Source organism: Dendropsophus ebraccatus, chromosome 6 (genome assembly GCF_027789765.1).
Source record: "Dendropsophus ebraccatus isolate aDenEbr1 chromosome 6, aDenEbr1.pat, whole genome shotgun sequence".
Classification (NCBI taxonomy): Eukaryota; Metazoa; Chordata; class Amphibia; order Anura; family Hylidae; genus Dendropsophus; species Dendropsophus ebraccatus.
The window spans coordinates 38,240,333-38,252,460 of NC_091459.1; the positions used below are offsets into that span (position 1 = coordinate 38,240,333).

At 43.5% G+C, this 12,128-nt stretch overlaps 1 protein-coding gene across 6 annotated transcripts in view; it reads left to right on the top strand.

The window, feature by feature from the left end:
* FIG4 (FIG4 phosphoinositide 5-phosphatase) overlaps positions 1-12,128 on the top strand; it is a 160,078-nt gene that overhangs the window by 56,920 nt on the left and 91,030 nt on the right. For all 6 annotated transcript variants that reach the window (XM_069974833.1, XM_069974830.1, XM_069974829.1 and 3 more), the window contains 4 exons: positions 10-138; positions 390-490; positions 4,831-4,993; positions 6,772-6,869. In XM_069974833.1, the coding sequence (XP_069830934.1) occupies positions 10-138; positions 390-490; positions 4,831-4,993; positions 6,772-6,869 (491 nt within the window). The remainder of the gene's footprint in view (positions 1-9; positions 139-389; positions 491-4,830; positions 4,994-6,771; positions 6,870-12,128) is intronic.

Sequence of the window (12,128 nt, forward strand, 5' to 3'; positions counted from 1 at the left end):
TGTTTTCAGGTACATTTGGCATATGTAGTGAGCCCTACATTAAGTATGTCTGGAATGGTGAGCTCTTGAAGTGCATCAAAGACATTGTTCATCGTGATTGGTTACTTTATATTATTCATGGATTTTGTGGACAATCCAGTATCCTTTCCATAACTAAAGAAACAGTATCGTGCATATAGTGTAGAATATTATCCTAACTTCAGTCAAGATTATTTTAATTAAAGTAATTTTATTAATTTAATTGAGGGGGATATTGCAATGATTTTATATGGATAATTGTATGAATATTACTTCACTAAAAACAATGCATAGGCTTTCCTTTACCATTGTACGATTGTTATTGTGATGATTTGGTGTTTTTCACTTATTTACCTTAAAAGTTACATAAGAATTATTAATTTATGGTCGACCAGTCTACGTCACTCTTATGGCCAGAAGATCTAGCAAATTTGCTGGAACTCGTTTCCTAAAGAGAGGAGCAAATTGTGAGGTAATAAGTACGGATTTGATGACTAACTAGTGGGTATTTCTATTTTGCCAGAGGGCCCTTAGTGACTTTTCTATCCCAGGTTTCTAAGAAGTTAGAAAAGTAGGGCAGTAGTCTAGACTAGAGGCCTGCTGGAGGTTGGGATCCAGGGAAGTAAATGTAGGTTAGGGTGTACACTGATGGATTCGGTGTCAGCATTAACTGGGCCCTTCTCTCCTCGAGAACATAGAGTGGAACAGGGTCTGGAAACTTATTCTGCTCCAATGTTTTATGGGGTCTAAAAAATGTGTATTAAATTGAGGAATAACCACTTCTTCTGGAACTCTAGTGCTCCTTAAGGAGAGTCCACCATAAAGACGCATGGAGACTTAAATGCTGTTCCTGCTCCACTGGGAAGAAAGGATATGCATATTGTTCTTACACCACTTAGGCAAAAAAGTGTCCCTTCAAGTCAGTGTTTAACTCCATCTAGGAGTCTTAGAACATTGACTGGGGATCTATGCCAAGCCAAAATACTCTCCAAAAGGAAAGACTTCTCATCTGCAGACAGCTGTTTTGGAGTTTTTGCCCCACTTGGGATCGACAAGTTAGTAGTTGGCATCATGGGCCGCAGACCAGAAGGGGAACAACCCCAAACAACTGTCTGCAGATGGGCAGTCTTTCCTTTTGGAGAGATTGTTTGGTTTGGCACAGATTCACAGTCAATGTTCTAAGACTCCTAGATGGAGTGAAACACTTGACTTGAAGGGACACCACTTTGACTAAGTGGTGTGAGAGCTATTTGCATATCCTTTCTTCCCATCTATCTTCTGATCATTTATTCTTTCAAACCGCTTAACTTTAAAGGGGTTATCCAGTGCTACAAAAACATGGCCACTTTCCCCCTACTGTTGTCTCCAGCTTGGGTGGGGGTGGGGTTTTGAAACTTAGTTTCATTGAAGTAAATGGAGCTTAATTGCAAACCGCACCTGAACTGGAGACCAGGGCCGGCGTTAGGGGGGGGCAAGCAGGGCAAGCAGGGCAAATGCCCAGGGCCCCCATCCCCCAGGGGCCCCCTCCCGCAGTTCCAGTAGGAGAGCGTCCTGCAGCGTCTGGCAGTGATCCCTGGCTGCTGCTATCAGGGGTCACGCAGAGGCTGCAGGACGCTGCTTGGTGTCTGCTCCGTGTGTGTGTAGCTCCCCCTCCCTCCAGCTCCTCTTACTGCACGTGACTTCCTCCTCTGGTGTGGAGCTGTCGGGACGATGGAGGAGAGGATGACAGCCTGCTGCATGGTACATGAGGGGGATTCACCACTACACCCAACATGCTAGACAGAGTAAGTATACTGTATATGTAGTGTGTATGAATGTAAGTGTATAATGGATGAATGTAATGTGTGTTACATGTCCTGTGTATAGTGTATGGACTGGATGGTTTGTATCTGTATAATGTGTTTTCATGGATGTGTGAGTGTATGTATATATATATATATATATGTGTATATATATATATATATATATATATATATATATATATATATATATAATTAGTGTGTGTGTATTAGCACTGCTGTAGAAGTGAATAGACTGTGTATAGGAGCTGCAGCCATTCTCTGGCCTCATCAGTCCTATGTAATTGCTGCCGATGACCACTGAGGCTGCTGATTGGCTGCAGCTCCTATGTATATAAGGCAATACGGTGTATTTTATTGAGAAAAATAATAAGGTGGTATTCAGTCCTTAGGTGGTGGTCACTGTATGCTGGTAATATTGGTCTGTATATAGTGTATATATAGTCATTACTGCCATAGATTGACTGCCACATAATGACACTATATACAGACCAATATTACCGCCATACAGTGACCACCACATAATGACTATATACACTATATACAGACCAATAGTACAGCCATAGAGTGATCGCCACATAATATTGGTCTGGATACAGAGTCATTATGCAGTGGTCAATCTATAGCGGTAATATTGGTCTGTATATAGTGTGTATATAGAGTTATGTGGCGGTCACTCTATGGCGGTAATATTTGTCTGTATATAGTGTATATATAGTCATTACTGCCATAGATTGACTACCACATAATGACACTATATACAGACCAATATTACCGCCATACAGTGACCACCACATAATGACTCTATATATACACTATATACAGACCAAAAGTACAGCCATAGAGTGACAGCCACATAATATTGGTCTGTATACAGTGTATAAAGAGTCATTCATTATACAGTGGAAAGTCTATAGCGGTAATATTGGTCTGTATATAGTGTATATAGAGTCATGCGGTGGTCACTCTATGGCAGTAATATTGGTCTGTATATAGTGTATATAGAGTCATTATGGGGCGGTCACTTTATGGTGGTAATATTGGTCTGTATATAGTGTATATATAGAGTCATTATGGGGCAGTCACTTTATGGTGGTAATATTGGCCTATATATAGTAAAGTTTTCTTCAATAACGGTATGGAGGTAATATTTGGTCCTGATTATAGTGATTTTTTTATTTTATTTTTTTTTAAAGCAATTCATATAAAAAGTTCTTGTGTTTACACCACTAGCGGCAGTCCTGGCATGTAGCGGCAGTCCCAGAATGTAGCGGCAGTCCCAGAATGTAGTGGCAGTCCTGGCATTTAGGGGCAGTCCTGACATGTAGCGACAGTCCCAGAATGTAGGGGCAGTCCTGACATGTAGTGGCAGTCCCGGCATGTAGCGGCAGTCCCGGCATGTAGCGGCAGTCCTGGCATTTAGCGGCAGTCCCGGCATGTAGCGGCAGTCCCAGAATGTAGCGGCAGTCCTGACATGTAGGGGCAGTCCCGGCATGTAGCAGCAGTCCCAGAATGTATGGGCAGTCCTGACATGTAGGGGCAGTCCTGGCATATAGCGGCAGTCCTGACATGTAGGGGCAGTCCTGGCATATAGCGGCAGTCTCGGCATGTAACCTTCTGAACTGAGTAAGGGGCCTAATACATGGAGCGAAAATAGTCCGAATCAGGACGCTATCGCTCTGTGAGGACACTGGGGAACATGATCAGGTAGTATATATCTTTATTGTTTACAGCAAGGATTGCACACACATCACTAATGATATGCTGTATATATACACATAGGGGGAGATTTATCAAACATGGTGTAAAGTGAAACTGGCTCCGTTGCCCCTAGCAACCAATCAGATTCCACCATTCATTACTCACATTCTAAGATGGTGGAATCTGATTGGTTGCTAGGGGCAACTGAGCCAATTCTTCTTTACACCAGTTTGATAAATCTCCTCCATATCTTTTGCTGCATCATAAAAGAGCCATGTAGTAGGCTCTCTAAGCGAGCTCCATTCTACCCGATTGGCGCTCACTTCTGCAGAATATCAGGCCGTGTAATACGGCCTTAAAAGTGGCCGTACACTTCCAATGACTGCTGGCTGAACAATCCTTCAGCTGACAATTATCTCTCCCATCCGGTCCCGTCCTCCCCATACACAGAAATTTGGCACATCTGAGTGTTCCTGTGTTCTCTATGGGAAAGCCATAGCCATACAGATCTGATGGCGGCTTATCTCTCTGAGAACAAAGAGGTTGGGCGTTTATTTTCCATCAAGCTCGACGCCCTATGTCCACTGATATAATCTGTCAGAGGACTGTCCAGAGAGCCCCATACACCTTACGCTGATGGCCAAAACCACCAGGAGCAACAGGTACCACCAACAAAAGAGTACCATGTATGGGGACCTTAAATTGTTGCTAAAATATTTCAGCATTTGGGGCCCCACCTTCAACTTTGCCCAGGGCCACATCTAGTCTAAAACCGGCCCTGCTGGAGACAACAGTAGGGGGAAAAGTGGCCATGTTTTTGTAGCGCTGGATAACCTCTTTAAACTAACTTTATTATTAACATATCACACCTGATATAGCAAAAGAGAACACACATCAACTGTATACAATGGGCCAGACGTATCAGGCACGTTTTTGTCTGACAGATAGCAACCTGTCACAGCCCGTTCTGAGGAAACTGATTTTTTATTTGTTGCCATCTGTTTTTTTTTTTTTTTTGTCTCAGACAGATTAATAAATCTGGGCTAATGTCTTACAAGCGAAATATACATGTATCTGCTCAAGATTATTGTAAAGTTATCCATATCACTAAAGCAAAAACTATTAAAAAGAGACAAAAGGTCGAAAAGTCTTAACCTTGCATTGATGGCATCTCTGCCATGACCTTGCAATACACTAAATGATCACATTTGGTGTTATAATTAGGAAAGCTATGGTTACAAATAAATTATTTTTTTTAATTCCTCCATATGAATCTGTATAATTAGTTTTAAAGAGTTTTTTGCTTTTTTAGGGGGATGTCGCCAATGAAGTGGAGACAGAGCAAATAGTGCACGATGCTTCTGTTATGTCTTTTAGTGCTGGCAGCTATTCCTCATATGTCCAGGTCCGTGGTTCAGTCCCCTTATACTGGTCCCAGGATATCTCCACAATGATGCCAAAGCCACCAATTACATGTAAGTTCTTTGCAATATCAGTGGAAAGAGAATGTGTCATTTGCCTTTTTAACCAAATTTAGTTATGTTTTTAGAATCAGAATGATCTGTATGCCTGAAGGGAATCGCAAATCATATACATGCTGTGTTCACGCATGGGGTTCATTTTGCGTTTTTTTTTCAGTGATTTTGATGCTAGTCTACCACGACTTGTGGAATTTTCTGTAAAATAGTGATATTTTTGCCTTAATTCCATTAAAATTGTGTCAAAAAGTGTGCTGTTTTACCACAATTTGCAAAATTGCTTTAAAATCAATGCAAAAATGCATCATTAACGCTAAATAAATGCAAAAACAGCCTCAACAATACAAAAAAATCAATTAGATCCCTGAAGAATATACAGCGATTAATTTCATGTTGATCTCCTATATCTTGGTCGGTAAATAGCTATGGGGTCAGTAAGAGGTTGGGGCTTAAAAGGGATTTATTTTTTATTTTTTAATGAATTACTATCTTGTTGGCTTTTGTGGGTGTTGTATGTTCTCAATACACTTCCTTTCATTTTCAGCATTTATTTTGTGTTCCCAGGCTGGTTCACATGACTGCTCTGTCTGTGATTTCTTCATTTCCTTTAATGTCACGTTCACTCTCACTTTATGTGAATGTGATATCACAGGATTAGTCATCAGGTGGGTGGCATCCCTTATTAGGGTGTCTTTACTCAGAGAGATTTATCTGACAGATTTTTAAAGCCAAAGCCAGGAATGGATTTGAAAAGAGGATAAATCTCAGTTTTTCCTTTGTGTCTGTTCTCTGCCTATAGTCTGTTCCTGGCTTTGGCTTAAAAAATCTGTCAGATAAATCTCTCTGTGTAAACGCACCATTACATTTGCTGGTTGGAATTCCACAAGGATTTTCAGCTAGCACATAGGAGAGAACCCCACCCACCTGATCTCCCACCTGAATTTTAGCCCCACCCCTGGAGGCAAAACTTGCACCTGCACCTTGCCAAGTGATCTGACTTCAGCAGCACAAGTGGTGCTCATCTCTAATAGCTACCTTTTGATTGGCACTGTGGCTCAGTGGTTAGCATTGTTGCTAATTTGTGGTTGTTTCATTTATATGTGGTGTTCACTCTAAGGTATAAGTGACATGTTATCTATATTCTTCAGGTCAGCACAATTACAATGATATTTAATTCATGTAACTTTTATTTTATTTTGCTACTTATAAAAAAAAAAGAAAAGTAAACTAAAAAGAATATACTTATCTATATTGCCCCTTTTTTTCTAGTGATCAGCGGGGGTCTCAACACCCTAAACATCATTGATATAAACCTCTGGCATGTTGCCATGACATGTCAAAAGTTTGATTTAATGATAGGTACGCTTTTAAGGTCCCGATACACTTCTATCGACCGAACCTGCTGATGGCAGATGAGATCGAAGTCTGGCGTGATGAAATTTAACTGACCGACGCCTTTGTCCTCAAACATAAGCCACAGCTAGAGCTGTCTGGCTGCGGCTTACCCCTCAATTCCCAATAGAGAGTTCAGGAATGTTCAGTCGTACCGAGCCTTTATGTGTATGGGGAGGATTGGAGAGATAACTGTCACCATATGGCCACCTTAAGTCAGCCTGACCTTATTGTTGGATGCCTCCCTTTATTTGCTGACCTAGTATATGAGCCTGTGTATATTTGAACATGCGTGAGCCTGCTCCATAGACACTTCTGTTTGATCAGAAGTGTGTAGACATCTACTGTTACTCATAATACTGCATTTGTGCTCTTATTCACAGTGGACCAAGCAGATCCATACGCACATGTTGCTGCTTATCACTTTGACCAAATGCTTCAGAGATTTGGATCACCCATTATCATTCTGAACCTTGTGAAGGTAAAAGAAACCTCATATGAATTGTGCATGACTGTAATTTACAATGTTGGAATCATGACTGATTAGTGGCTTGCCCATTACATGTTTCATACAGGGGAGCAGCCATCTTACTGGAAATAGTATTGTTGTGAGCTCTGAACATTTAGGAGATAGGAGAATTTTTTTTTCTTTTTTCTTTCCCTTTTTTGCATCACTCTGGTCCGTTGTTGTATATTAGATACAATTTTGTATATGTGTTTGGCCAAATGATGGCACTGGATAAAATTATATATTTATAAGTGTGTTCGGATTGGCCTGTGTGCATTATTGACGCCATTCCCAGACATAGGCCTAAACAGATACTCTAGCTGACATCATCCCACCTGGCCCTGGCAATGCTGCCAACTTTACTTGTGGAAGTTATCATTATAAGCATTTTTTATGCTTTGTATAGCTGGTTGTTGTCATCCCATTTGGCTTATTGTTATTTCATGGAAATACTATGTAGATATGCATTATTGTTCTGTTATATGAATCTCTATGCATTGTGTTTTCTTTTTTGTTATGGATACAATTTTACTTTTTACATCTGATGTATAGGCAAAATATACTAGACATGTACTATTTTTCCTATATTTCTGTACACCCTTACAATGTTGCTATCTTGTGTTGTGGGAATTTCATTTTCATGAATGCATTTCATGCACTTCGATATAGATATGTTATTTAATGTTTAAAAACTGCCTCTTCTGCCATTAAACAGATACCTTAAAGCGAATGTACCACCGGTACGTCACTTTTCTGATAGTTACATGGATAGAGCAGCGCTTTTCTATTTCCGGGCATCGGCTGGGGTTGAAGCACTGAAGGCCAGCCTTCCCCCGGTGGGAGAAAACCCCGTCCCCTCTATGACGCGGAGCCGCCCTATCCATGTAACTATTAGGCTGGGCTTACATATGTCAGATGCATGCGTTTGCGTTTTTTGGGGGGGAAAAACTCACCACATGCCAAAAAGGCATCAGTTGTTATCAGGTTTTCTATCCTTTTTTTTCGATAAAAAACATCAGTTGGCATCAGATGCAATCAGTTGCCTTAAGTTTATTACATCAGTTGTGATCAGTTTTTTCTTTACATACAGGGGCTATCTATTTTTTAGGGGGCAGCAGTAGAGTAGTAGATGGCCCCCTGTGAGGTGTACCCCTCTTTAGGTAGATGGTCTACTTTAGGGGTACACCTCACAGGGGGCCATCTACTATAGGGTCAGCTGCTACAGGCAGCATCAGAGCAGGTGAACTACTTTAGGGGGGCAGGGGGTGACAACTCTGATCGGGGCCCTCTACTGGGTGCAGCAGGACACGGGGACATCTCCTATAGAGTCTGCCCCTCCTGCCAGGGGCCACTGTGCTGCAGGGCTGGGGTCACAGGGGGTTAATGGGGGTCTGGGAATAACTTTACTTGGAGCGCCAGAGGCAAAAGCCGGACAGTGCATAAATGCATGCGTTGGCACCGGCAGGGCCTCCGGCACTCCACAGACTTCAGTGGATGCGGCCACCGCATCACCAAATTGGTGGTGCGTCAGGACGCTGCAAGATCAGTTGCACGTCGCATGTTTTGAACTGTCCCATTGAAAACAATGAGATCAGTTCAAAGATGCATTTCCCTCTGGCGCTTTTCTCCTGCATCGGAGGGAAATGCCGCCGCACCGCCGGATATATGTAAACCCAGCCTTAGAAAAGCGATTTACCGCTGGTACATTCGCTTTAATAAAGGTAAAAGATACGTTCAATAGTAATCAGTATCGCAGCAGATTTCATTGCTAAAGTTGCTGCCATACTGATTACTATTATTGCCTATTGCTCTCCAGTCTCGCAGTGAATTTTCATTGCACTGCAAGATCGAAGTGCCATAGCCTTTTAAAATGTAGATAGTAAGCTGCCGTAATGTTAAAAAATAATAAAGAGACCATGCTTACCCATCTGTGCTCCCCTGGCGCCCTCCTGCTCGCTTTTTTGGGTTCTCAACTCACCAATAGCCCACTCAGCCAATGACTGTGCTGTCCTGCTGCAGCCAGTAGTTAATTAAGCAGGCCGTCAGTGAGCAGGAAACCTGGAGAAACAAGCAGGAATGTGCCGGACAGGTAAGCATAGTCTTTTTAATATTATTTAGTCCTGTCCCCACTGCAGCAAACTGCCTCATTTATGTTGTGAATAAAGTCATAATTTCACAAAAACTGTAAGAAAATTACCTTTATTCTCAGTGCCCTGTGCGCTATAGGAACAGCAGTTTAGTTAAGTTTCCCTTTAAAAATGTGGTGACCATATTGTTGAGTCCTGCATGTAAAGAGTGTTTGTTCATAGGAAATTAGATCAAACGTAGCTACAATTAAACTGGGTTCGGTTCATTGAAGTTTGCGGGTCTTTTGCCATCCCTTTTTAACCATAAGGCAGTAAATGTAACAGAAACGTAGCCTAAACAAAGGAAACTTTGAAGCTGTCCGAGTAACTTGCCAAGAAAAAAAAAATTCTGCTCATATCCAGAAGTGATTGCTTGAATTAACAAAATGGAAATAGTAGAAGCAGGGAAGCCTATTAAAGTGATAGTGTAACCCCTGTTTTCATAGGGGACGTACTTAGCAGTTAGTTAGAGCATGGGTCTCCAAACTGCGGCCCTCCAGCTGCTGCAAAACTACATTTCCTATCATGCCTGAACAGCCAAATCCAAAGCTTTAGCTGTCCAGGCATGATGGGACTTGTAGTTTCGCAACAGCTGGAGGGCCGCAGTTTGGAGACCCATGAGTTAGAGTGTCCGCTGCACCCTTATCAATGCTGTCATTTGCTTCCTGTATGGGCAAAATTGCTTTTATTCTTCGGGGGACAGTGACACGGAGGGTGGGTCCTCTCAGCACCTCTTGGCCTGGTGCTGATAGCCTAAATCCCCACACCCTTGTGACGTCCCCTGCAGGTCAATTCTAATGCAGCGAAGGCTGGACAGAGGGTGCAAAAGGAGACTAAATAACCAAGAAGCCCCCCCTCTGTGACACTGTCCACCAGTGCACGTAAAAGAAGCAAGAGACACCATGGACAAAGATAAATTGGAATGTGCAGCAGACGCTTTAGCTCATGCTGCTAAGAACGTCACCTATAAACAAGTGGGTTACAGTATCACTTTAAAAGGGAACTATCAGCAGGTTAGATCTGCTCCACTGAGTAAGACACATACCTTCCTCCTCAGTGTCCTGGGCTTTATAGGGGGCTATCAGCAGGTTAGATTTATCTAACCTGCTAAAAGTTCCCCTTTAAAGACACGGGGCGTACATTTACGCCCCCCGCAGCCTGGGCCTTGGCGTAAATGTACGCCCCGCCGGGTACCAGGCTATAGAGTGAGCTCACAAGCTGAACTCGCCCCATAGCGGGTGAGGACTGGTTGCTATCTGCAACCAGGCCCTCAACGGCGGGCTGCTGCCATCGCGCACCCGCCTGCCATTAACCCCTTAAATGCTGTGTTTGCATTACAGCGTTTAAGTGTAAGTGACCAATGGATCTCCAGTCACTTACCGATCGGGCCCCCTGCAGCGTGTCTGCGGGGGTCCCGATCACATGGCCTGACTGCCGGAGGCCTCTTACCTTTCTCCGTGCAGTCAGGCAGACTGTATCAGAAGATCACAGATTACACTGATCCCTGCTATGCTATGGCATGAATGTGAAAGTCCCCTAAGGGGACTAAAAATGTTTAAAAAAAAAAAAAAGGTTTTTAAAAATGCCCCAAAGCCCCTCTCATAACAAAAGTCTAAATCACCCCCCCCCTTTCCATTTTATACATAAAACACATAAAAATAATGAAGTTAATCAACAAATAATATACCACAGCGTGTGTATTTGTCCGATCTATTAAAATAAAACAATATAATTCCTGCATGGTTAACAGCGTCAGCAAAAAGCGCTAAAACCCCCCGCAGAGATTGCTTTTTTCAAATTACCTTTTATGTATAAAAAAATGCATAAAAAGTGAATAATGCGTCTGATCTAGAAAAAAATGTTACTAATAAAAACTAGAGATCATGGTGTAAAAAATGATGCCCCATACGACCCCGTAGGTGTTATGGGTCTTAGAAGGCGAGGAGGAAAAAACGAAAACGCAAAAATGACAATTGGCCCGGTCCTCCAGGTGATTTCAGGCTCTGTCCTTAAAGCGCAACTATAAAATTTATTTTGTTTATTTTTAGTTAGCCTAGGTCATGATAATAATTTTTGCAATTTATAGTAACAACGGAAAGTGAACCGTTTTTGAAATACATGCAGATGAATGTCCCCTCAGAGCTGTCTTTGGCTCTGAGTTACTTGTTCAAAACTGTCCTACATTCCTGAACATCCGTACTCTGCCTAAGCAGCAGCTTTGTACGGATTCTCAAATAGGTCCGCCCTAGTCCGCCCCTCCCTTCATACCTTCCCTGCAGCCTTGGCACTGTGGCTGCTGTCTTCATGGCTGCCCTGCTAGTGTGGCCGGTCCCCCCTTCAGTGTCATGATGACCGGTGTCCAGCAGGGGTGTGCCTGAGCCAGCGGGGCCACGGGCACCCCACCGGCGCCGGCCGCCATGTTACTGGGCCCTCTACAATGCCGCCGTTGCTGCTGCTCCCCCCTTCCCTCTCATGACACCCGGTGCATAGTTGGCAACAGTCCCGGGCTTACCGCAATTGGGACGGGGCTTACTGGGTCATACTCGGGACTATGCCAGTGTCGCTCCGATGCCCGGCAACAGGTCCTGGAGCCCTGCTATAGTGGGCAGGGGTGTGCCCGAGCCAGCGGGGCTGCTGCCATATACCTGGCTCTGAGCAATTCCATTCTCTGCCCTGCTGCTGCTGTTGCCGCGCCCCAGTGAGCCTGGCTCCCCCCCCTCCTTCTCATCATCCCCTCTCACTCTCATCATCCCCTCTCACTCTCATCATCCCCTCTCACTCTCATCATCCCCTCTCACTCTCATCATCCCCTCTCACTCTCATCATCCCCTCTCACTCTCATCATCCCCTCTCACTCCCACTCTCATCATCCCCTCCCACTCTCATCATCCCCTCCCACTCTCATCATCCCCTCTCTCTCTCATCATCCCCTCTCTCTCATCATCCCCTCTCTCTCATCATCCCCTCTCTCTCATCATCCCCTCTCTCTCATCATCCCCTCTCTCTCATCATCCCCTCACTCTCATCATCCCCTCACTCTCATCATCCCCTCTCATCATCCCCTCCCACTCTCATCATCCCCTCCCACTCTCATCATCCCCTCCCA